Source organism: Talpa occidentalis, unplaced genomic scaffold (assembly GCF_014898055.3).
Source record: "Talpa occidentalis isolate TD23 unplaced genomic scaffold, MPIMG_talOcc4v2.1 talOcc4.8, whole genome shotgun sequence".
NCBI classification, from domain to species: domain Eukaryota; kingdom Metazoa; phylum Chordata; class Mammalia; order Eulipotyphla; family Talpidae; genus Talpa; species Talpa occidentalis.
Genome location: NW_023605194.1, coordinates 71,741,310 through 71,767,203, shown reverse-complemented (window position 1 = coordinate 71,767,203; position 25,894 = coordinate 71,741,310). Strand labels below are relative to the sequence as shown.

General features: G+C 65.0%; 1 protein-coding gene across 1 annotated transcript in view; it reads left to right on the top strand.

Annotated features, from left to right (window-relative positions):
* PLXNA2 (plexin A2) overlaps positions 1–25,894 on the top strand; it is an 82,518-nt gene that overhangs the window by 11,794 nt on the left and 44,830 nt on the right. The window contains exons 2-4 of the mRNA XM_037497572.2: positions 1,947–3,185; positions 6,852–7,034; positions 21,567–21,701. Of these exons, the coding sequence (XP_037353469.1) occupies positions 2,019–3,185; positions 6,852–7,034; positions 21,567–21,701 (1,485 nt within the window). The 5' untranslated portion in view covers positions 1,947–2,018. The remainder of the gene's footprint in view (positions 1–1,946; positions 3,186–6,851; positions 7,035–21,566; positions 21,702–25,894) is intronic.

Below are 25,894 nucleotides of genomic sequence, written 5' to 3'. Positions count from 1 at the left end.
TGCCCAAGGGCCGAGCTGTTCCCCATTTCTGTGCAGTGAAGACACTCACTGTTCACTCCCACCGCATCTTCTGGGTAGGCAGGGAGGAGGAACAGGCCTAGACTCGGACCCTGGGGAGGAGGGACCCTGGGGAAGAGGGACAGGGTCTAACCTCAGATGCTGGGGAGGAAGAAGCCTTGGGAGAAGGGAGTCTAGGGAGGAGGGACTCCAGAGAGGACAGAAGGGGTCTAACCTCAGACCCTGGGGAGGAAGGACCCTGGGGAGAAGGGATCCTGGGGAGGAGAGAACCTGAGGAGGAAGAATTCCAGGAGGAGGGATGAGGCCTAGACTCAGATCCTGGGTAAAAGGGACCCCGGGGAGGTGGAGCTGCAGGGAGGAGGGACCCCAAGGAGGAGGGACTTTGGGGAGGACAGACAGGGTTGGTCTAGCCTTGACCCTGGAGAGGAGGAACCCTGGGGAGGAGGGAGCATGGGAGGAGGGACTTCAGGGAGGAGGGACGGGATTGAGACTCAGACTTTGTGCCTGGGTGTCAACAGCTACCAGGGCCAGCTTGCGCCCCGGGACGTGTGCGCACACGCCTGGACGCAAGGTGTGCTACCGCATGTGTGCTACCCAGTGGGTGGAGGGCTCAGCACCGGCTCAGGCTGGCCCTGTGGGGATGTGCTGAGTGCCCTGCCGGCTGGGGGCACGAGGGCTGTTATTTCCTTTCCGCGGCTACTCTTGAGGAGCTCACGTCCTGCCTTGGCCAGGACACGCTAAAAATAACTTCCAGATTTCAAACCAAAAACTGGGTCCTTGGAGGCCTTGGGTGCGTGTGGGGCCGGAAGGGCTGAGAGGTCAGCCCTGCTACACCTTCCTCTTTGCAAGGAAGATGCCTGAGTCATGGCAGCCCTGGAGCAGGGGGGCAACACTCCCTGGACACCCTGGCAGCTGTGGGGACCCTGAGTCAGGAGAGCGGTTAGAGCCCCCAGAGAGGCGGGTTCTGGTTCTTGTCCTGCCATTTGACCAGACTAGGGGGAGACAGGACCCCACTGCTGGGAGCACTCTTTGCCCAGGCTCCCCTGTGCCATCCCACTGCCCTGCTGGAGAGCTGCCCCGGCTTGTCTGAGAGCTGCTGGAAAGCGTGTCCTGGGGCCCTCTGCCTCCTGCTGCTGCCTGCAGCCCCTCCCAGGGGTCAGGAGCATTGGAACATCAGGGCACCCCCCACAGCAGGGGTCCAAACTCCAGGCCCCCACCTTGAGTCAGGATCTGTGAGGCTGGGGGAGGGCCAGAGCCTGGGGTGTGATCCCAGTGGCTGGAAGAGGCTGGGCTGCCCCACCCTGCTCCTCCGGTCTTGCAGCAGGAGCTGCCGCCCAGGCAGCCCCTCTGGCCTAGGTGGCCAGTGCCCCTGCCTGGCACTCCCTGGGCTCCCTGCAGAGGTCGCGGTTCCGAAGGCCCGAGTGCCCTAGCAGCTCTGGTACTGCGTCCGTGGTCACGGCCAGCACCCTGCTCCAAGAGTGTGGCTGGGCCATCCATCAGGGCCTCCTGGAGCAGGGCTGGGTGAGGCTGCCCCATGAGGGCAGGCGGGCTGCAAAGCAGGGGCGAGGGTGCACAGGTAGGACCCAGCAACCCAGGTGCTGTGGTGGGTGAGCCAACGCCGCCCAAGGAAGGTCCCCAGGGCAAGGGCAGCCTGCCCGCCAGCTGGCCAGACAGGGAGTCCTGGCGGCACCGCCGCTCCACCTGTCTGGGAGCGAACCCCATGTCATGGCGGACAGAAATAGAGATGCTTTGTAAAGTAAAAATGTACTTTACAGAGAAAAGGCTGGAGCCCAGAATAGACAGTAGGATTCCCCGAGCATCCCACACGGGAGCCTGCGTTAAAAATAGAAAAACCAAACAGGGGGGGAGCGGTGGGCAGCCCGTCGCCCGCCAACCCGCCCCTCTGACCATCCGCTTGTGTTTTCCAGAGCCATGTGAGGGCAGGCCCAGATCACGGAGTGGGTGAGCGCCAGCAACTGGCCCGCGTGTGTGCCTTCGCAATGGAGAGGCCGGAGCCCACCAGCCGGCCAGCCCTGCTGCTATGGACGCTATGGGCGCTGCTGGTGCCCCCCGCCGCCGCCCCACCACCGGCAGTCAGCTTCCATTCTGAAAACCGAGACTGGACCTTCAACCACCTGACGGTGCACCGCGGCACGGGGGCGGTGTATGTGGGTGCCACCAACCGCGTGTACAAGCTGACGGGCAACCTGACGGTGCAGGTGGCGCACAAGACTGGCCCTGAGGAGGACAACAAGGCCTGCTACCCGCCACTGATCGTGCAGCCCTGTGGGGAGGCACTTGCACTCACCAACAACGTCAACAAGCTGCTGCTCATCGACTACCCCGAGAACCGGCTACTGGCTTGTGGCAGCCTGTACCAGGGCGTGTGCAAGCTGCTGCGCCTGGACGACCTCTTCACTCTGGGCGAGCCCTCGCACAAGAAGGAGCACTACCTGTCCAGCGTGAACCAGACAGGCACCATGTTCGGGGTGATCGTGCGCGCCCAGGGCCGTGATGGCACGCTCTTCATCGGCACGGCTGTGGACGGCAAGCAGGACTACTTTCCCACGCTGTCCAGCCGTAAGCTGCCGCGAGACCCCGAGTCCTCCGCCATGCTGGACTACGAGCTGCACAGCGACTTCGTGTCCTCGCTCATCAAGATCCCCTCGGACACGCTGGCCCTCGTGGCACACTTCGACATCTTCTACATCTACGGCTTTGCCAGCGGCGGCTTCGTTTACTTCCTCACAGTGCAGCCCGAGACGCCTGAGGGTGGGGCACTCAACGCAGCTGGGGACCTGTTCTACACGTCCCGTGTGGTGCGCCTGTGCCAGGATGACCCCAAGTTCCACTCCTACGTGTCTTTGCCGCTGGGCTGCACGCGTGCCGGTGTGGAGTACCGCCTGCTGCAGGCTGCCGCGCTGGCCCGGCCAGGGGACACGCTGGCCAGCGCACTCAATGTCAGCGGCCGTGATGACGTGCTCTTTGCCATCTTCTCCAAGGGGCAGAAGCAGTACCACCACCCGCCCGAGGACTCGGCCCTGTGTGCCTTCCCCATCCGCAGCGTCAACCTGCGCATCAAGGAGCGCCTGCGCTCCTGCTACCAGGGCGAGGGCCACCTGGAGCTCACCTGGCTGCTGGGCAAGGATGTGCAGTGCACAAAGGCAGTGAGTGTCCCTGCAACCCACTGCTCTGCTCCGTCCCACCCCACCCCACCCAGCCTCCTCCCCTGCCCCACCCTGCTCCCCGGCAGTGCTCCCCCTGCTCCTACTCCCTGTTCTCTTACCCTGCTCCTCCTCCTTCCTTTCCATCCCTCCTCCTCCCGCCCTTTCCCTCCTCCCTCCTGCCTCTCCTTCCTCCTATATCCAGACCACCTGGGCTGAAGGGAGAGAGGGCTTCAGGACTGGGTGGAGGTGGGTGGCACCCGGGCAGCAGTGTCCGCACTGGGCACTCACTCTGCAGAGCCCTGAGTGGCCTCACCCGCATGTGCTGGGGGGAGGGGGCGCTGCTGGCTTTAGCCTCGACCCACTCAGCGAGTCTCTGCCTCATGGGACTGGCACAGACCCTGGAGCCTGTCCACTGGTAAAATTGTTGCAGAGCGAGTCAGTTGGGAAGGGGGCTGGTGCCCCAGAGGGTCTCTGAGGAAAGGGAGTCTGAGCAAAGCCTGGTGAGGTGGGCAGGGAGAGAGTGGGTGTCTGAGGACTTGTGGAGGAGGGGACGCAGGGCACAGCTCTGGGCACGCAGGAGGGGCGGGGCAGCAGGAGACCGCCATAGCCGATCACCATGGGTGAGAGGGGGCAAGAAGTGAGGCTAGTCTGGTCAGAGGTAGTGGGGACCGGGTGGGGTCCCAGCAGGGCCTTGGTGGCTACTGTGAGCAACACCAGGACCCAAGTAGGCAGGTGGCTTGTTAGCGGTGGAGAGGGATGGGCATGGGGCTTGGCTGTGAGGCTGGACCTGGGGAGAGGAGTCAGGAATGTGGGCAAGGGGAAGCGGGCGGGAGGGAGAGCCGGAGCTCCAGACCTGAAGAGGGCAGAGACAGAATGTGGTGGATAGTTTGTCCTGTAGGGTCAGCACGCTGTGTCCAGGTGGTCACCATGGCCTGCCTGTCCAGCCACCCACCATCCACCCACCCCTCCATCCATCCATCCTCCATCCATCAGTCCTTTCAGCCACACATCCACCAACTGTCCACACCCACATCTGTCCATCCTCCATCCAACCATTCACCTACCCGTCCACACTTCCGTCCTTCCGTTATCCAGTCACTCACCCACCACTCCACCTGCCACTCCTTCAAGCTACCTTCAAGCTACCTTCATCCATCCACCTGTCTACCCATCATCCACCCATCCATCATCCATCCAACCATCCGTTGTCCATCTGTCCATCATCCACCCATCCATCCATCCATTGTCCATCCATCCATCCATCCATCTATCATCCATCCATCCATCCCCCATTCACCCCTCCATCCATGTAACAATAGGATACTGAGGATTCTGAGTGTTCACGCTGTTCTGGGTGGGGAAGACACTGATGCAAAAAGGCAGAGTCCCTGCTCATGCACTGTTTGTTCTAGAGGGAGGAAGCTCAGCACCTGCTGGCAGTGTGATATGGGGCTGAGTGTGGGGTCCACACTTGCCCTGGCTGTGCTGCTGCCCTTCCTGCTGTCTGCCTGGGGCTGGTGGTCATAGCTGGAACACAGGTGCGGAGCCCGAGGCTCTGTGGCTAACAGCCTGCTCTACCACCACAGCTGTGTGCCTCGGCCCAGACCCACCGCAGGTCTGAGTTGCACTGACTTCTGGGGGGTGACACCCTCTTTTTCCTGGTGATCATGAAGACCAGACAGAAACATGTATGAATCTCAGCACCACACCTGGCATCAAGAGGCAGTGGACAGCAGCTGCTACAGCCACTGTCCCCACTGTCCTGGCTCCAGAGCCAGGAGTCGGCCTGGACCCTTCAGGCTTTCCCAAACTGTGGGTGCCCTCATGCCCTGCAGCCCCACTGGAGCTAGTGGGGAGGTTGACCCACAGGCTCTGCGGGTTCTGTGGACTCCCAGGTCCAGGGGCCTTGTCAGGAGGAAACTGCCGTTCCTGTAGCCTCAGGCCAGAGGGGAGAGGAAGCAACGCCCTCCTGGCTGCAGTGGCTGGTGCAGAGCCAGTCGGCCAGAGACCAAGGCCTTCAGAGACTCGCCCCGCCAGCCCCCAGGATCCTGCTCTCTCCTGGGGCAGTCTGGAGCTGGGGTAGCGGGCGCCCCTCAGAGTCCTGTCAGCCCAGGCCTGAGGGCCCAAAGGCCCTGGTGACCTCGAGAGGTCAGGGGAGTGGGAAGCACAGCATGGGGGTCTGGGGCTCACAGGCACTCTTGGACAAGGGGCTTGAGTCTGTCCTGGTAGCGCGAGGAGGCCCGCACCTGAGCAGGGCTCCCTGCTGGCCCTGCTGGGCAGGTTAAGGGCGCATTTGTCCCATCTGCACTAGACCAGGAGAGCCAGGGCCTCGGCTACAGCAGGGAGGCCCGGTCTCGGCACAGCGCCTCGGTCCATGTGACCAAGGATGAGGCAGAGCTGGCATGGGCTGTGCCCCTGCAACCCGCACTGACCCCTCTGGCAGTCTGACTACTCTCAGTGGGGCACTTGCCAAGCACCCCTAAGCAGAGGAAAAGGCAGCCAGGTTTGGGGAACACCCCGCAGTTTAGAGATGGGGGAGAAGAGCCAGCCCCTCCCGAGGGCTTGGCTGGGAGCTAACGCATCCCCACAGCATGGTAGTCAGGATTGCGGGGAGGGAGTGAGCTTCTGCATGTGCTTGTATTCCCCAGAGCTGGCGTCTGCTTTGCCTGTGCCTAACTCTGCAGCCTTACCTGCCCTGGAGAGGTGGCAGACACTGAAATCACAAGCAGGCAGAACTGAAAAGGAGTGTTGGTGACCAGGGTCTTCCTTTCACTTTTCTGTGGAGGGCAGAGAAAACCAAGGCTCAGACAGCATAGGAGTCAGGGCTCAGTCAAGATCCGAGTCCACTGGGTACCACTGCCTGCTGTGCCAGGATGAGAGGGGGCATCAGGAAAAGGTCCAGGAGCCTTTGCAGAAGCTAGAAGCATGCCTGGGCTCCGGGGCATGCGAGGAGCACCGGAGGGGCTGTTAGAAGTCTGCACTCCATGGCCAGCATCCCATACCGCACTCAGCCCCGCGATGTCCCTGCCCCGCCCCAGGGACCTGCCTCCCCCTCTGACTTCCCCCAGAGTTCAAGGTCATCCTGGAGGTAAAAGTGCATTCCTCATCCCAAGAACACACCACCCACACATCCCCACGTTCTCACTGGTGTGCACACGCACATGCTTGCACAGTTCACACTTGTGCCTACCCTCACCTCATACAGCACACTCTCACCCAGGCACACTCAGGCTGACTCATCCACTTCCCCATACACCACACTCAGCCACACGGGCAGGGGGGTGGGAGGCTGACCCCAGCTGCATGGACAACTGGGGCCTCCAGGAAGGAGTGTCCTGCCTGGGTGTGGGCAGGGCAGGGCCGCCCTGGCTCATGACCAGCCACTCCAGGACATGGGGTGACCGGCTTTACTTGGTGGGGCAATGGGAGCAGCATCCCGGGGATAGAGGTGTGGTGACGGCCGCCTCACCCTGTGTAGGGTGTGGGAACTGAGAATCCTGGTGTCCCAAGGGGTGGGAGCAGTACCCAGGGCCACCTTGCCTCCGCGGGAGTGGGGTGGGGAGAGGGGGCCCTCGCCGACACCTGCCCATGTAGGGCGGAGCCTGCCCCCATGGCCAGGCTGGGTCACCGCCCGAGCCCAACCCACTCACAGCCCTGCCTCCTCAGCCTGTGCCCATCGAGGACGACTTCTGTGGCCTGGACATCAACCAGCCGCTGGGGGGCTCGACGCCGGTGGAGGGCCTAGCGCTGCACACTACCAGCCGGGACCGCATGACCTCCGTGGCTGCCTACGTCTACAACGGCGACAGTGTGGTCTTCGTGGGGACCAGGAGCGGCAAGCTGAAGAAGGTGGGTGGGCACCTGCCTCGCCCCGGCCTGCCTGGGCCCGTGGGGTGGCTGGTGCAGAGCCACAGGCAACTCTGCTTTCTGAGGGGCTGGGGGGGCTAGAGGGGCTGGGGGCCGTGGCTGTCTCTGCGCTGCCTCCACCGCTATCCGCCGGCATCCAGGGAAGGCAGATGTGTTTCAGTGTCACCTGGACATCAGGGCCTACCTCTGCCCAAGGTCGGGAGCTGCCCTTCATTTCCAACCAGGGGACCATGGCTTCTTATCCTCACTGGGGACCCCTCCCCAAGCTGCTCTCTGCTAACTATGCCCGCCAGAGTGGTCAGGTCCAGAGGCCGAAGCCCAGGCCTGCCCCCGGCTCATGCGACTGAGGTCTGCCTGCTTTTCCTGCCTTCCCGGTATCCCCACCCTCGCCCAGCCTGCTGCCGGGGAGGAAGTGACAGCTCCCTGCCGCAAAGCATGCCTGTCTGGGCCCCGGAGCCTCCCTGGCCAGAAGCCTGTACCTGCTTATGGGGGCTGTGGGGCCTGCGCTACTGCAGCTGCACTCCCACCGGGCCAGCTACCCCCTGCCCAGCCCCCGCCTACCCCCACCTCCTGGGCCAGGGCACCAGGACCAGGCACTGGCCTTTGAAGTTGGCAAGTCCGAGGTCTTCCCGATGGCCTGAGCCCCTGGGAGAACCAGCCCCCCTGCAGGGCGTGGGCGGCAGGGAGGGGCCAGGAGGAATTTCCGTGCTCTGTTTGCTCTGTTTGCTCTGAGCTGCTGCCAGAGGAGGTGAGAAAGGCTGGCCTGGGTTTGTGTGAGGTGAGGACCGTGCAGATGCTGAGCCTGCAGCCCTGCTGGCCCTCATGTCCTACCAGGCTGGCCCTGCATGGTGGGCTGTTGAGACCTCATGGAGGTGGCTGTGGCCTCCGTGTGGACTGCCCCAGCAGGTCAGGCAGCCGGGCTGGGCTGTACCCTGCTCAGTGGTGCCCCTGAGGGGCCCTACCACGGGTTCATCTGTTGGGGCAATCCCTGGGGGCCAGGGCCAGCTGCCTAGCCCTCTACCACTGGTCTCTGCGTGGCAGCCACGCTAGGTCCCTGACCTCTGGAGCGCAGGGCAGGTCACGCCATGTGCATGGCTGTCATCTCCTCTCCATGCTCCTCATCCGGGGTCCACACAGTGTAGCCCCAGCTCTTCTGAAAAGTGGGCCCCCTCCCTCCAGGGCCTCAGTGACCACGTGGCCCAACACAGGGCAGGAACACTGAGGCCGGTCCACGCACAGGATGGGACAAGCCGCCTCCTGCCCAGCTGCCTGCTGGCAGCAGGGAGCCAGCGCGGGGTAAGCAGAGCCTTCGGGTCCCAGCTTGCTCCAGAACTCAGCCAGGAGCCGTGGTGCCTCAGCTCTGGCCGCATTGGGGTGTCGCGTGGGGCGAGGCCGCTGGCTGGGGGGAGCAGGACCAGCACTGGCACCCACTCTGGGAGCCCCACGTCTGGATAGCCCCACCTCCAGACAGCCCCACCTCCAGCTCATGGGTCCAGGATGGCCGGGTGTGGCTGCCCTGCCAGTTCCGACCTGCAGGCCCGCTGGTCTCCCTTGCTAGCCCCTCGTGTCTCTGTGAGCTCATCGCACCCCTTCCTTCCGGCCCAGGCTCCCTGGCCACCCCGCCTCCCTACCACCTGCTGTGGCCCTGCAGGGATGGCCCTCAGGAATCCTCAGGATTCCTCAGGAATCCGCGGAATGTTCCAGGAAGCCCCCAGGCTGGCCACGGCTCCTCAACACAGGAAGGAAGATCATGATGAAAATAGCTGAGACTTGGGGGGGCGGGGCATGCGTCATTGCCTGGCCCAGCCTGGAGGACCGCTCAGCCTGGGGGACTGCCCAGCCTGGCATGACCACAGGACAGGATGTCCCGCTCCGCTCGGCCTGAAGGGGGCGGGCACCTGAGGCCAAGTCACAGCCCTGCTGCCTGGAGCCCCAGGCCCCACAGGACGAGTGAGGACGCCTGGGCCCAGCACTGGCCAGTGGGTGCTCCCAATAGGCAGCACAGGCCCAGCTGGGCCAGCCCAGGGCGCTCATCGGAGCGTGCGCGTGTCTGCAGGAGGTGACCGAGACAAGGGTTGACCCGTGGGGACAGACTGAGTCCCTGGCTCCTGCTGCCTTGGGAGGGGCTCACGGGCGCCAAGGAGCAGACACATCCTGTCTATAGGCCCACGGCCATCAGCAGGGTGTCCGGCTACCCAGAGTGGGCCCCCTGGTCCAGGGATAGCACGCAGCTGGTCACCTTGCCCGTCGCCCATGGGCCTGGTGGTTTCGCTCCTTCATGCGGAGGAGGGAGCAGAGTTTGTGGACTGGGTGGGAATGCAGGGGCAGGAGAGGTGCCATGGCCTGTGGCCTGCAGCGTGCACAAGCAAGAGCCATGCTGTGGGCAGCCTGCCCCATGGCCCTGCAGGCTCCCCATTTGGGGGCTCCCAGGACCAGGGCAGGCACTGCTGGGAGAACAGGTCTGCCCTGCCAACCATGGAGGCAGGGCCTGTGTTGGGACCACAGGAGCCGTGGACCTCCCAGACCCAGCACCGGGGACCTGGGAGGACTGGGGGCACCTGCGCCTGGCACAGCACTGACAGGGTAGGGGACGTGCACCCATTTAGGGCTGACAGGTCTGTCTGGTGGTACCTGGTCCATCGGCTCTGCGGGCTGGGCAAGGATTGGCTGCGGCATGGACCCAGGCCGCCCGGGCCCTGAGTGCATAAGGATGCGGCCTGGCCTATCCCCGTGGGAGTGGCCTCTGGGGCTCAGCCTGCCTGCTCTGGGACGTGCTGGTGTGACCGTGAGTCCCGGATGCTTGTCCGGGGCCAGAGAGGCCTGGCAGTGGCGGGGACACCCTCCCACAGGCATGAGCAGCTCCGGTCCCAGTTGTTGCACTCACTGCCTGGCTGGGTGCGCCCTCAAAGAGGCAGTTGGGCCTAGACACTGGACCTGCCTTCCTTCCTTCCTTCCTTGCGGGTGTGAGCAGAAGGGTGGCCCCTCACCCCCCACCCCACTCCCAACTTCACTCCCCCCACCCCTGGCCTGGATGCAGGAGCCAACCTGGTGGGGTCCTGGGTGGGGCCCTGGTGCTCCCTGCGGGGGCAGAGGGTGGGAGGGTGGAGGGGGGTGGGGAGTGGGGGGAGGCGACCCCCCTACCGAGGGAGACCTCATTCATGCCGACATGTGCACCCTGGATCCTGTCTCCCAGAGATCCCGTTGGGGCCTGGCCTGTCACCAGCTGGGCCCCCCTCCTTGTGCCTTTGACCTTCACTCTGAAAACACTCTCCAGACCACTGGGGTCAAACCAAGACCCCTGACCTTCTGGTTTTCAGAGGCATGGCCGGAGCATGATGCTGGGCGTGCCCTGGGGCATGGCTGGGCTCTGGGCATTACCTAGGCGTCACTGTGGACTGGCTGTGTCCACCGGGGGTCAGTGATCATAGGAGGCTGCATAGCAGGCTGCAGAGGGATTCTGCTGGCCAGGCCCCAGGTGACCAGAGCTGGCGGCCGGTGCCTAGGACAGACGTGAGACCACTATCTCTTGTCCACCTCCTCAGGGAGGAGCCCGTGGCTTGTTTCCCCCAGGCCCTGAAGGCAGATGGACTCTGGCCTCTGCCGCTGCTGGTGGTTGCTTTTCCTCTTTCTTCTCGGTGGACCGGTCAGCTCTGGACCCCTGCCCAGGCTCCACACTCAGTGGCAGGGAGGCTTCCCCAGGGGAGGACAGGCTGGGTCTCAGCCGCACCCACGGGTTTCACCACTCTGCCTCAGCACACCCAGCTGCGCAGTGCTCTGTGGAGTGTATGTTGGGGACAGTGCATGGACGTCTGGCCAGGCCAGCGGCCACAGAGGTGGTGCCCTCCTAGAAGCCCCAGGCAGCATGCAGGCAAGGCTGGCGCTGCCCGTTCTGCTGACCCAGACAAGCGTTTCCTCCGGGGGTCTGGGGTGCGTGGGCGGCCCCGCCCATTAACTAGTCCTGTTTGTGCTGGGAGCAGGCTGACGCTGCAAGCACGAGGCGCTGGCCCATGCAGGGCACACCCCGCAAATTACCCGCGCCCACTCCTTCCCTGCCACCGGCGAGGTCTCAGATAAATGAGCAGACAGTGTGGGGTACCCCAGGAGGCACGCGGCGCCTCAGACCGTCCTGCTCCGCCTTCTGCGGTCTGCAGCTCTGGAGGCTACTAGATGCCCAAAGGGCAAAGGTGGTGTCCCCAGAGGACCAGAGGGCTGTCCCTGCGGGCCTCCTGCCATCGTCCAAACCCTGCAGGCCCTGGGTGGGGCTGCGTGGGCAGCGTTTAGTCCCGTACACTTTAGCACTCACCTGGGGACTGCTCCCTTCATGGCTGTCCTTGCTGGGAAGATTTCGGGCCCGCTGCCGGCTCTCCCTCACACCCCCACTCTCCGGGGGCTGTGCATAGGCAGCTGGTCCTGGGCCATAAACATGGGGTCCACCAGCACCCGCAGCATGCATCCCGGCCAGGGGCTTCCCACAGGGGCCGCAGCAGGTGCCTCCTGCAAAGGGGCTGCGGGACTGGGTGGGTGCTGGGGTGGGGGGACGCAAAGCTGCAGGACACCAGCTACCGTCCAGCCCCGGGAGCTGCCCAGGGGACCCCAGGGCATGACTCAGTCACCCTTCAGGTTTCAGGCTGCTCAGCGGCCCTCGCTCCAGCCTTCGCCACTTCCCCCACGAGCAACCAATGGCCTTCCTCTCCCACCGCACCCGTGCGGCACTCCAAGACCAAGGCGGACCCCAACTCCCTCTGCCTCATCAGCTGCCCGGCAGCCCCTCAGCCAGCCCCCCGAGGGGCCTCCCGGGACAGCAGCAGGAGGGGTCTGGGTGACACAGCCGCAGATCCCAGCAGGCCATGGGTGGGGGAGCCCCAGGAGGGGGGCTTCTGGTGCCGCCCGCCCAGGGGCGCCTCCCTGTTTGCTTTGGCCGCTCTTGAGCGGACAGTGCGGCGCAGTCAGCGCAGACAGGGCCCGAGTGCTCTGCACTGAGCTGCTCAATTATTTATCCAGCGCCGGCTTTAATCTCCTAAACCTGCCTGCGGGCTGCTGCACCGCGTGGGAGCACACAGGCTGCCGTTTCCGGGGTCCCCCGCCCCTCCTCTCCCGAGGTCCTGCCCCTCCTCTCAGGGGTCCCTCCTGGCCCCTCCTCTCCCAGGGCCCCCCACCCCCTCTTCCGAGGTCCCTGCGCCCCTCGTCTCCCAGGATCCCCGGCCCTCCTCTTGGGGCTGCTCCTCAGCAGGGAGCATGCCGACTGCAGGAAGAACCTTGGTGTGCGTCCACCAACCAGGAGGTGGACTTGCACACCTGACCACCATGCCCGGCTTGAGTCCCACTACCAGGGCCGCTGTGGGGAGAGGCTGTTGGCGCGTCTGGCACGGGGCTGTCTTCTGGGGTGTGCGTGGGCTCTGGGGGCGTGCTGCGGCAGAGCATGTGTTCATTCACTAGGGATGCAAGTGAGCAGCAGCGCAGGGCGGGAGGTGCTGGGTAGCGCCCGCGGGGCCCTGTGGTCGAGAGGGCATTGCACCGCCCCTCCTGGGCAGGCCTGGCACCCTGGGTTGGCGCAGCGAGAGGTAGGGCCGCGTGTGGCGTGGGTGCGGGTCCAAGGTTTCCCGACACGGGGTTCCCTGCAGGGGCTCCCAGGGACCCGCAGGTGCGCGTGTGTCTGTGTCTGTGCACATGTGCTCGCGTCTGTGTGGTGTGCGCACACCTGCAGCTCCTCCCCGTGGCCCAGGGCTGGGCAGGGCAGCGGTGGGACAGGGCTGCTGCTTCCCTCTCCCTCTGCCAGCACCTCCCGCTGGCGCCAGCCCCCACCTCCCAGCCTGCGCCCCACCCGAGCCGGTGAGGATAAATGGCTGAGGATGTCGCACCCACCCCACAGGAGCCCTGGGACACCTTCTGGCTTCCGGATGGGGCAGAGCGGGTGGGATGGGGCGCGGCAGAGCAGGAAACCTGCTCCGCAAGGCCCTGCCTGAGCCCCAGTGCTCCCCCGCCCCGCCCCCACCTTGGCCCCCCTCCCTGCCCTATCCCCCACAGGCACCCTCCCTGTCCTGCACCCCGTGGGTGCTTCTCCACCCCGCCCCCTCCCTGCCCCATCCCCCATGGGCGCCCTCCCTGTCTAGACCAACTCTGGGTGCCACCCTCTCTGGTCGCCCTCCCTGCCCCCTCCAGGGCTGTCCACAGCCCCTCCGGCCACTGGCAGGCCAGCAGTGGAAACTGCCATACCAGCCCACAGGGCCCAATTGAGAGGGCCAGTGAGCCGCCTGCCCCGCTGGCCTCCTCCGTCTCTGTCTGTGGACAGCTGCTCCTGGCTGCTGCTCCCTGCGCCCTCCATGCCCTCCCCACACTGGGGGGTGGGGCAAAACCTAGTGACAGTCAGGAAGGCACCACCCTCATTCCAGGAGGACCTGAACCCTGTGGCAGGCCAGGGGCATGGGGCCCAGGGCCACCCACCCAGGCCCATTTTCATCAGTGTCCCCCTGGCCTCACCCATGGGGGATCTTCCCAGAGGAACAGAACCCCCTCCTGGGTGGCAGGAGGCCCTAGGTGCAGGTGGTCAGAGCTCTCCATCTGCCCATTTCCAGGCTGGGTCAGAGGGAAGCCTTCCTCCTTAGGGCCCTGAGCCCAGGCCTCTGCGGTCCTGGCTGGGCTGCTGGCCCCTTGAAGTTGCTGACTCTCTGTCGACCACCCCAACCACCTCCCGGGGGTCCTGGACACAGATGCCGGCCCCACCTGGCCAGTAACCAGAGGAACTTTGTTTGTCTACAGGCCAGGAGAGAGATGGTAAGGAGTCTCCGTCCTGTGCAGGACCCAGGCTCAGTCCTCCAGGCCTGAGGTCCCAGGCCTGTGAACCCCAAAGCTCCAAGGGGAGCTCCCCAGCCCCTGCCTCAGTGTCTGGCTGGTGTGCCAGAGGAGGGACAGGCCAGTCCCAGGTCCCTTAGTGGGCTGGAGCACAGGCATGGGGGGCCTGAAGGGACAGGCCAGTCCCCGGCCCCTTAGAGGGCTGGAGAGGGGCACGGGGCCAGGAGCTCCATAGCTCTGGCAGTGCTGGGGGAGGGTGCCCACCAAGTGGACTGCAGGGGACACATCATGCTTGTGTCTCGAAAGCTGCCAACCTCCCCGGCCCCCGTGTCTGGCCCCTCTCCTCCCCAGGCCTGGTCTGCACATGGTGGAGGGGGAAGGGGAGATCCTGCCCAGTCGCTCTCTGACCTCTGCCCTTTGCAGCTTTCTTGCCAGTGACCCCTGAGTGCAGAGCTGTCTCAGGGCGCTGGGGGAGCAGACTGCAGAGGAAGTATGAGCTGGGGCCAGGGGTCATTTCACAGTGTGTTTTGGCAGAGGCCGGGGAGCAGCCGTGGGCAGCCTTTCATCGCAGATCTGCCCTGTTGAGAGCAGAGCTGCCCCCAGCGTGGCCTGGATGGGCCTGGACGGGCCTCTCTCATCATCCCCCCACCCCTCGCCAGATCTGGGGAGGTCAGCTGCAGACCTAGACCTGCTGCCTCTCCCCAGCCTGGCCGGGGGCACCTGGGGCCAGGCCACCCCTGGGGTGCTGGGTAGAGTGGGAGGTGGGTCTCCCGAGCCATGTGCACTGTCTCTCTAGGGCTCTTTTCCCACCGAGTGGGTACAGGTGGGCTGGGCCTGGGGGCAGTGGCCAAGGGACCAGTTCTGCCTTCCACACACCCTGCCCCCTGGCACCTTGGCACCCTCCCTGACTGCCTTGGGGCAGCCAGCCCTCCCTGCCACTGAACCCACACAAGGAGCCATGGTGGGGGCAGCGTCTTCTTTGGGTCTCCTGGGTCCACCCACTCTCTGGCTGTGGTGGGGGTCCCTGTGGTGGGGGGAGCTCTGTGGTGGGGGTCCCTGGCCCCTGCCAGGGAAGCAAGGCCAGGGCCGCTCCAGGGCCTCAAGGCCCCTCTGTCTGCCCCCCACCCCGTGTCCTGAACACTCACTGCCCCACATGCATGACATCCCCCCTCCCCCACCGCCCTGGGCCCAGCCGCCAGAGGCCAGAGGCACGTCCCTGGTGACAACCTGCAGACAGGCTGTTTCTCTTCTGCCCTAATGACTTTAGCACACACGGCCTGACCACGTGGGAGCTGCAGGGTGGCAGGAGGCCACATGGGGTTCAGTCCCGGCCAGGGCCTCTGTGGCCGGCAGCCCTGGGGGCCAGGGCTGGAGCAGGGGCCAGTGGGGGCCTGGAGGGACCCTGGGTGCCTGGGCAGTGTCCACCTGCCCAGCAGGAACTGCGGAACGTTGTGTGTGTGTGTGTGTGTGTGTGTGTGTGCACAGTGTGGAAATCTGTGAAGGCAAGTGTGTCTGTGTGTGTGCCTGGGGTGTCTGCGTGTGTGCATGGTGTGTCTGTGCCGCACCCGTGTCCTGCAAGGCTCGGCTTCGTGAGGCTGAGCGTGGGGCGGGGCGGGCGCAGCTGTGCTGGCTCGGCCCATCCTCCGCGGTCAAGTCAGCGCTGGTGGGGGAACTGGCCATGCTGCTGCCCGTGTGCTACAGATGCGGCTCAGCTGCTGATATTCCTTGGCAAGGCCGCCTGCCAGGCTGGCTCGGAGGGCAGAGCAGGCCCGGTCTGCGTGGGCCTGCACTGGGGTCAACCTGGTCTTGGCCAGACAGGAAACTCCCTGCCTTGTGGGCTGGCCCATGAGGCCTGCTGCCCTCACACTCACCCTGTGCCCTGGACATTCACTGGCCCTGTTGTCAGGGGGAAGCAGCCTGGGGCTCTCGGGACCTGTTGACTGAAGGGACGGAACAGTCATAGCCTGTGGGTTAAGGCCCCGTCATGGCCTCCGGAGCCCCCGGCCCATCCCCTGTATCCCACTCCTATGCCAGGTGGGGGGCCTGGCCGACCCCTCACCAACGCGGAGCCAAGGCCACACGCCTGAGGGTCACATGGCTCCCCAAGGCTGAGCAGCAGGCTGTGCTCCCCAGGTCCCCACTGCCCTGGCAGAGCCCACACTGTCTGGGTGCAAGTGCCCTGGTGACCCTCAGGCCCCGCTCGGTGCTCCCTGAGCACCCACTCTGTGCATGCTGCTCTATGCTCCCCCTGCACTGTGCTCCTCCGTCTCATGCTCCCCTTGCTCTGTACTCCCCCGCTCTGTGCTCCCTCTGCACAGTGCCCCCCCTGCACCATGATCCCCCTGTACCATGCTCCCCCTGCTCTACGCTCCCCCTGCAGCGTGCTCATGCCCTCAGCCAGGGGACCCGCCACTGGGCCCACTTACCTCACCAGCCTTCAGTCCTCACAGGAGCTGTGCTCAGACATCAAGTTTGGTGACTTCTGCCAGTTCCTCTGAGTCAGGCTGTTACCCTACCTCTAAATGGGGATCACCCTCACAATTTCATTTTGAGACAAAATATAGCCCGGCTGTAACCGTTAGAGTGGTGCCAGGCCTTGTGTGCCCAAAAAGCCGGCTGTCTCTGTACCCCCCTGCCCCTGCCCAGCTGCCCCGGGACCCTGAGCCTCACCGTCCTGTAAGCCAAAACCAGGCAGTGCCCACATGTATCATCCTGCACCACCTTCTGGGTGCAAGGGAGGGGACACAGGCTCGGTCCTGGGGGGCAGTGAGGGTGTGCAGACAAGGTGCTAGGGGTGAGGTATGTGGGCACAGTGCTCTTAGAGCATGCAAGTCTGACCCAGCTGGTTGTGGTGTGTTGGGCAAAGCTTTGCCCTCTGAGCCAGCCACCTCTTCAGCTGCCCCAGAGCCAGGGTGAGGACAACGGACAAAGGCCACGCAGCCAATGCCCCTCTAGGCCACTCTCGGTCCAGAGCGTCTGCCCCAGACTGGAACCTGCAGGATCCTGTACGGCCCACTGCCAGTCCTCTTCCTGTCAGGCGTCCTTATCAGCCATGGCCTTGTGGGGGATGAGAGGGCCAGAGGTGTGCGGTGTCCCCTCTCAGCACTGAGGGTCATGGGCCGGCTTCACGGTCTCTGGACAGGGGAGTGTCCAGGTTCGGACATGCAGTGGCCTGCTGGGGCCGGAGACATAGGCGATGTCTGTGTGCGGGTCTGGGCATGTGTGGCCCAGGCAGGGAGCTCAGCAGGGCACTGGTTTGGGGGCCAATAACCCCAATTTGTATTAAGCAAAACACAGTCATTACGTGTCACATGCCGCTGCTGTGCTGAGACCGTGGGGACAGCAGGGCTGCAGCGACCCTCCCCTCAGGCCCCATGCATGCTGGGGTGGGAGGGGGGCCTCAGGGCAGGGTCGGCGGGGTCAGGCCCCAGCTTGCCACAACCGCCAGCCAGGTGTGCCCCTCCCCGGAGGGTGCCCGGTGCCCCCAACCACCCTCGCTATGTGCCCCGCTGTTGCAGGAGCCACAGGAAGCGCTCAGCTGCCAGCGTGGTGTGGGTAGGGCTCCGCCTCTGCGAGTAGGAGGTGACATGTGGGCCCTTTGTCTGTTGCCACCGACCTGTCACCCACAGCTGATGCTCCCACATGGCCCCGAGCTGTGCTCTCGGGGTGCGACGCCCCATGTGCAGACAGTGGCTGAGCGCATTGGGCAAAGGGGTGGTGCAGGGAGCCCGCCAGGGCAGGAGCCAGCACAGTGCAGCCTCAGGGCCACCTGCCCCTGCAGGGCCACCGCTGGCCCTTGCCCTGTCCTCCCTGGCCCAGCCCTCACCCTCTTGACCTGTGCAGACCCTATGGGGGGCTCAGGGCACCTGCCAGCTGGTGCCCCTACCCAGCCTGGCAGCAGATCCGTGCGAGGCCTGTGCTGGCCCTTCTTCTGGGCCCCGTGGGCCAGCAGCCTTGTCCTCGTGGCCTTTGGGGGCGGGGGCAATAGCTCTGGGCCTACAGTGGCCCCTGAGGTGCCCGGGTCCCTGGCAGGGGGCCCGGCATGCCCAGTGGCTGTGGTGTGGGAACATGCTTCAGAAGCAGTGATGTGGCCTTAATGCAGGGCGTGGCCACTCCTTCCCAGTGGACACAGCCCTTCAGGGTAAAGGGTAAGCTTGGGCCACCAGCCCCGCAAGGATGCACTGTCCAGGGCTCACTGAAGGCGGAGTCTGCAGACTCATGTCCAGCTTGGAGGAGAAAGAGGGGCTGTCCCTTGGGGTCCACTCATGCTCTACCATCCTGAGGCCTGGTCACTGCAGCCCCCACAGGTGCCCTCTCTCTGCTAACAGTCTCTGGCCGGCCCCGCCTCCCACTCTGCTGACAGCCCCTCCAGACACCAACAGCTGCCACCCCAGGCCCAGACGCAGGAGCAGGAGCGGGTAGACGGACTCTCAGGGGTTGGTCCCTGATGGCAAGCGGGCCTGCGGTGCTGTGTCTGCTTGGGGGGGGCCTGTCCTGGGGGACCAGCCACAGAGGCCACCTCGGAGCAAGGGGCCTGCCTGACAAGGGCGTGGGCCACAGGGCGGGACTGACCAGGGTCTGCTCTCTGGGCCCTGGAGGAGGTATGGCGCCTCGAGTTGGGGCCTCGAGAAGTCCTGCACCGCACGTGGGCCTGCGGTGGGGCCTGGGTCCCCCACCTCTGCCTGCGCAGGTGGGCTCGGCTGGCTCTGAGTCCCCTCCCCCAGCCAGGACCCTCAGCTGAGACCCCGTGGGACTAATGGACACATGACCATCTCCCCACTGACCACAGCACCTGCCATCCTGTCACAGCCCAACAGGCCAAGGGTGAGGCTTGGCCTCTGGGACCCCGCTGGCTGCAGAGGGTGCCCTGGGCCTCCCATCCTCACTGGCACTGGCCAGGGCAGGTGTGTCTGCGGGAAGTCTTGCTGCAGCAGAGCTGCCCAGTACTGGCATGGCCCCGCGGCCCTGTAGTCTCCGAGAGGTGGTGACTCGGGCCAGGCCTGGCAGGCAGCTAGGACCTGGTTTGGGCAGTGCCTCCTGCCTTCAGGTGGACAGTGGGGAGAAGGCCCTGCCAGAGGCGGGCGCTGGTGTCCGCCACTGCAGAGATGCAACTCGGGGGAGGAGATTACAGATGCCGGAGCTTGGGGTTTTACACACAGAGAAGCAGGATCAAGTGTTCTAAGGGGGCTAATCCGCCGAGTCTTCTACCAGATTAGTGAGAATCTGTCCAAGGTGGAGCCCCTCAGGTTACTGGGGAGCACAGATAAGTGTGTGGAGACTCAGACCCAGCTCTCAGACCAGGACTAGGTAGTGATTTTGGGGAGGCCCCTGCCCAGGGAGGCCCTGCCCAGGGCCCACGCTAGGCCCAACAGCTGTGCTCCTCAGCTCCTGCATTTCCAGATGCCGCCTCCGAGCTTCAAGCCAGCCAAGGCCCTCTGCAGGGGCAAGGCTGGGAGGGTGGGCCAGCACAGGGCAGGGCGGCCCTGTTGCCAGTGGAGGGTGGTCAGCCATGCAGGGCCAGGTGCCTGGGGGTCCTAGCAGGCCTGGCTTTTTTGTCTGACTCCAGGTACCAGGCCCAGGGGGTGGAGGCAGCTGCACAGCAGGGGGCAGGGTCAGCTGCTGTCTGAGCAGAGATGCTCAGGGGCTCCTGCTCCTCTGCCTGTGTGCCCCTGTCGGTAACACTCCGCTGTGCTGAGAGAAAATAGGAGGGTCAGTGGGGGTCGCTGTGGCCGGAACCCCCAGAACTTCCTGGAGTGGCGGTGGTGGGGCCCAGCCTGACGTGAGCAGGCCCGCTCGTTCCACTGCGGTCCCTGGCCCAGCGAGGAGGCCATGCCCCAGGAAGGCGGGGGGCTAAGCGGCAGCTGGCAGAGCAGTCCCAACCCCAGCACCAGAGCTGGAGGGAGAGGCGGCTGGGCAGAGATGCCGCATGCAGGAGAGCCAGGCAGACAGGGCAGGTGGTAGGGCGTGCTGCCCTTCCCCCTCCCGCAGCCTGGCCTGTGACGTGTCGGCGCCCCACCAGGGGGCGGGGGCGCACACCTCTGCACCCCCGTTTAACATCAGGGCAGGTTCCCAGTTTGCACAGGACAGTCATTGGGCCTAGGAGTGCCAGACTCAGGGCGCCACTGCCCTGTGCGAGACTCCCTGGGGTCGGTGCTGGAGCGCATGTGCGTCTGTGGGAGAGGGGAGAAGATGCCCAGAGACGGACCTCCCAGGGAGCCCAACCTGTAAACTGCAGGTCCCACGACTCTGTAGGAATAGCTTCCCCTGGAATCCACCCCACGCCCACAGCGCAGCCTGGACGCTGTGTTTTACTTGCGCCCTGGGCAGCCCAAGCAGCCCAGTCCCCACCTCACTCTAGCGGTACATGCAGCACTGTGAGCACGTGCACACGTGTGTACACAGCACATAAATATGTGACTGTGTTGTGCACACGTGTGTGCACACACCCGCCTATACATGCCTCCACTTGCATGCCCAGGCATGCACACACGTGTGCAGGCTTATACACACCCACACCCCTGCACCTGTGCACATGTCTTCGCACACACGTCTCTACACATTTTGCACACTAACATATGTGTGTGCACACATGCACACAGATATGCCCACATGCATACACGTTTGTGCCACACACGGCCATAGCCCTGAGGGGAGGGTCCAGCCACGGAGCACCTGGTCCAGCCCAGGTGCGTTTGGGGGCCGCCACGGCAGTCGTCCTCAGCTCCTGCCAGCCCAGGCTTCCGCTGCAGCTCCCCCTCACACCACCTCCAGGGTGGCTCAACTCCACACTCCCCAGCTCCACACATGTCCCCTAGGAGGCCACCACAGGGCCCCTGCAGGCCTGTAGGGGCTGTCCCCAGACCCCTGTTGGCTCCTGCCTTGGGGCATCGGTGACTGTGTCCAAATCAACCCCCTTCCTCCCTCCCCATGATCCCCCTCCTTCCCCGGGCCCAGCGCAGGCCTGGCTGCTGGAGGCATGGATGGAGCTGTGAGGGCAGTGGCGGGGGGAGGGGGGGAACTGCAGCTCTAACCCCCCTGGAGCTGCACAGTCAGTCCCACAGTGGGACCAGCGCCCGCTAGACACCAGCCGACTTTGTGCGTGACGAGGGCCCAGGCCAGTCTGCCTGCTGGGAGGCGGGGCGATTCCAGACCCATGTCCTCGAAGTCCCAGCAGTCACAGCAACACAGCCCCTGGCTGCTGCTGGAGGCACAGAAGAGGAACTCCTGGCACAGCCTCTGGAGTGGCTCCCTGGGGAGGCAGGGCACAGGACAGGCTGGGTGGATGGGCCCCAAGACGGGGAACGGACATGTGCCTGGGCCAGGCGCTCTGTCCCTTCTGTCCATCCAGCCCCGCATCTGGTTCTGGGGGCTCGGATGGTTCCTGTGGTAGGGATGTCTGGGAGGACGTCCTGGTTCTCACTGCTGGGGATGTGTCACTGGGGATGTCTGGGGGCTTTGGACATCTGAGTCCTGAACCTGATGGGATGGGTGACAGAGACTCAGCCCAGACCCCGTGGGTGCGACACCCGCCCCCACGCACACCCCACCTGAAGTGTGGGGTCCCTGAGGGGACTGACTCACGCAGAACTGGCCCGCTCGCGGGGCCCCATTGGGAACCTACTCAGGGAGACCCCAGCTGGGCCCCTATGTGCAGCCTGGCCTGCTCAGTGCCGGGGGCGGGACCAGCTGCATCCAGAGGCTGAGCACAACCTGTTTCTCCTGCAGATTCGGGCTGACGGCCCTCCGCATGGCGGGGTCCAGTACGAGGTGGTGTCCGTGTTCAAGGACGGGAGCCCCATCCTCCGGGACATGGCCTTCTCTGTGGACCAGCGCTACCTGTACGTCATGTCTGAGCGACAGGTAGGTATGCGCCTCCGCTCAGAGCTGCACTCCAGGAGGCCGTGCCAGGAACAGGGAGCTGGGGGCTGCGGCCCAGAGACCCCTCTCCGGGCCGGGCCCTGCCTCACGGTGATGGATGGCCTCCAGGCAGCCGACGTCCTGCAGCAGCAGCTGCTGTGATCAGGAGGCAGATTTACCGCGCTGGGCCCTGCGCCTGCCCCAGGCAGCAGGAGGTGTGAGGAGCTGGGCCCGGAGGCTGCAGTGCTGGGTGACAGGCCCTCAGCTGGTACCTCAGTCTGGTAGTGTGTGCCGCACAGCAGGGGGACTGGCCGGGCTGGTGGGGTGGGGGATTCTGAGCCCTGGCGGGGGTAGCGGGGCCCTGAGTGCCCCAATGCCCTCCATGGAGCTGTGTCCCGACTACTCTGAGTGTTAGCAGAGAGGGGCAGATATGGGAGCTGTGGCAGGGGCGCGGGGGTTGGGGGTGCAGGGGGCAGGAGCCGGCCTTGGCCTCTCCCGGAACCACCCAGTCCAGTCTGGGGCCCTTCCCAGCGTCTCCTGGGAAGAGGATCAGCCTGGACCAGCTGCAGAGTCCTGCACCCCACAGGCCCAGCTGCTCCTGCCTCTCTCCTGCCTCCTGGGCCGAGGGGCGGAAGGGCTTGTGGGGGCGTCCTGGGGCTGAGGGCTCACCTGTGTGCTGGCTCACCCTCCGGCCACAGCACAGGGGCCCTCAGAGCTGGGGCCACCCCGTCCCTTGCTCACAAGCCATGGCTGCTGCTTGAACATCAGGTCATCCCCTGTCCCACCGACACCCAAACCCTGTCCCCGAGCAGCCCCCCAGCCTGTGAGCCTGAGCCCCTTCTGCAGCAGCAGGGCAGGTGGGAGTGAGGGTCACACCTGTGCTGCTGGCCAGAAGCCCTAGGGCTCATGCCAACCCTCCAGGCCGTGGACAGGCCATGGGCTAGCAGGGTCCCTGGGCGCCCAGTCACTGAGTGCCCGCCCAGACCCTGGTGTGGACCCACACTGGAGTCTCCTCCCAACGGAGCTAGGTCAGCTGCCACAACAGGGCTCTGTACCGGCGCTCTACCCTGCTCCTCCACCCCCGCTCCTCCTCCCCTGCTCCTCCTGCTCCTCCTCTCCTGCTCCTCCTCCCCCTGCTCTTCCTCCCCGTCCGCTCCTCATTCTGTTCCTCCACCCCCACTTCCTCCTGCTCCTCCTCCCACTCCCCCTCCTCCTGCTTCTCCTTCTCCTGCACATCATCCTTCTGCTCCTCCTCCTCCTGCTCCTCCTCCTGCTCCTCCTTGCTCTCACTCTCGCTTGCTCTCTCTGCTAATTACTTGTAATTAAGAAACAGGACTAGTTGGAAGTGTTGGTTGTGAGTGACTCACCTAACAAGTCCCGTTAATTGTGTTAATGGTTGAGGTGGTGTCCCGGGGCGGGCGGGCCCCACTCCTGCTGACAAGGCTCCACACTCCGGTGCGTCACCCTGTGTGCCTCTTGGGACCTCAGCCCGTGCCGTGGCGTGTGCTGGGAGGCAGCAGTGGCCGGCGATGGGAGCGCTGTACCTCCTCTCCCCGCACTGGCCCCACACTCACAGAGAGGAAGGGATGGAAGCAATTATTCTATTTTATACTTTAATTAGTTTAAATTAGCAGAGGGAATAGAGGTATAAAATGACCCAGCAGAGGGTGAAATGGAGATGGGGAGCCAGTGGCGGCTGCAGGGGTGTGAGCCCAGAGGAATGCCGGAGGCGGGTGTAGGCGGGGGTGCCAGGCCTGCGTCAGATCCTCGCTCTGTCTGCAGTTGCTCAGTGTCCCCCCACCTCCATCTCTCCTCCAGTCATGGGACTGCAACTGAGGACCTCACAGTCACTCAGGTGGAGCCACCACAGTCACGTTGAGGGGGCCCAGGAGCCTCAGCCCCTCTGCTGTCACCAGTGCTGAACAGTTCCCAGGTGGCTGCTTCTCTGTCCCGCCACCCCCCAGGGGACACGCGGCCTCTGGCTTCGACAGCTTGGACTGGCGCATGACCCGTATTTATTTAAAAATCCTGGAATGTGGCCAGCAGACTAAACAGTCTCCTCTCCTCCACACAGTAGAGGCGGCCAGGCCGTGCGGGGCCGTGTGGGGCCTAGAGGGCTGTGTGGGCCCATGTGTGGCCATGTGGAGCCATGGGGGGCCTATGCGGGGCCATGTGAGGGTGTGAGGGCCCGTGTGGGCCTGTGTGGGCCCGTGTGGGGCCATGTAAGCCCATGGGATCCATGAGGGGGCCGTGGGGGGCTGTAGGGGCCATGGGGTATGGTGGGGGCCAGGACTGCAAGTGTCTATGAGAGATGGGGGTGGCTGGGTCACCCTGAGCCCTGGGGTCCTGCCTGCCTGGCCCAAGTGCATGGGTTCTAAGGCCCCACACGCCCCCCATCCCATTTGCGGCTGCGGCCTGCTGGGAAATCACTGCCACGTGGACACCCACTTTAACACGTCCCTCCACACTGGGACAGGGAATGGGCCAGAGCCCCCACAGGCCCTGCTCTTCTCTCCCTCTGTGGCCTCTCTGGGCTGGCCCACAGGGCTCCAGGGCTGGGGTGGACCTTCTGAAAGCTTCTGGAATCTTCTCTCACAGGGCAGCAGCTGGGCCGAGGCTGGCCCTGGGCATGTGGGTGAGTGGTGCTGGCCCCGGCATTCTCCTGGTAGTTCTGGCCCCCTAGCCAGAACCTCCCACTCTCTAGCCAGCCCGGAGGCAGCTGCCCTGCTCCTCCTGGCGCGGTCGCCCAGGGTGGGTATGTGGCCTGTGGCCACTCTGGAGCAGAGGCTTCCTGCCTTGCGGCTGTGGCAAAGTGTGTCTGGAGGGAGCCCGAGGCCACGGCACCCCCTAGCCCCCCATGAATGCCCCCACCAACTTGGGCTCCCAGCTCCTTTGGGGCTGGGGTGCTCTCAGCTGCAGCCCTGGCCTGGTGGGTGATGGGCGCCCACTTTGGCGTCGAGGCCTCAGGCAACTCAGGTCCCCTGGAGACTGGCCTCTTCTCTCCCCATGCAGGTCCAGCGCTGACTTGGCCTCAGACCAGCACGAAGGCCCATCCCTCAACTGCTCACCTGCTGGCCTGGCGCCATGTTCAGGGCCGAAGGGAGGCAGGAGGGAAGGCCTGCTGGTGAGCAGTTGGGGGACGGGCCCTTTCCTGGCCAGGGCAGGGCGGCCTGGGCCATGTCCACCCTCCACGCCCGCGTGTGGCCGGGGCACGCATCTCAAAACAGTTGTGTGTGTGGCCACTGCTGCTATAGCGAAAGGCTGGGCAGTCAGTGCTCTGCAGGACTCCTGGTGGGGGATGCTGAGGGCTGGACCTGCACCCCAGCCTCTAGGGTTGAGACACCCAGAAATTCAGGCCCCAGGCCCCAGGCCCCAGGCCCCAGCCTCCCAGGCTGCCAGGCCCCTATACCCCCAGTACCCTATTCTCCCAGTTCCCTAGGCCCCAGACATCAGTCCCTAGCCCCCAGCCCCCGGTACCCCCATCCCTCCAACTTCCCAATCCCTCTGGCCCCCAGGCACCAGCTCTCCAGCCTTCCAGCCTCTCAGCGCCCCCCCCACCCCACCCCCAGCTCCGCCTTTTGAAGGTCTGCCCCCAGGTCCTGTTTCTCTGATTCTAGTCTCCAGGCATGACCTCAGCGTCTCGGGAGATGAATGTGCTGGCTCGGCCTTTTGCTCAGACAAGAATACGGAGGTGCAGGTGCTGGAAGACAGCCCCAGGCCAGCACGCAGCCAGGCCAGCCTCACCCTGGCCTCCCAGGGCCCCTGCCCTCCGCTCCCAGGCAAAGGTGTCCGAGCAGGCCTGGCTTCGGGCGGCACACACTGCAGCTGTCACCAGGGGGACAGGACAGGGTGCCTGGCATGGGTGTGGGGGCACGCGGCCTTGGGAGCATCGGGTGTGGCCGAAAGGGGCTGGCCCTCCCTGCGTGTCTCCTGTGCCCCCAGTGCCTAGCGAGGTTAGAGGAGCTCAGCTCCAGGCGAATCACAGGGCGTCACCACAGAGGGATCAGGGCAGGGCGAAGTGAGGGGCCTGTGGGGCCCCCAGGGATCCAGTGGGTGGGGACACGCCCCCGCAGAGACCTGGCTGGCAGAGGAAAGGGCGTGGTCTTGACCTGGGCTCGACTCCAGGGCTAAGCAGGCCTCTGCCCCCTGGGTCCTGGCTCTGAAAGCCCCATGCCCCTCAGCCTCAGCCAGAGCAG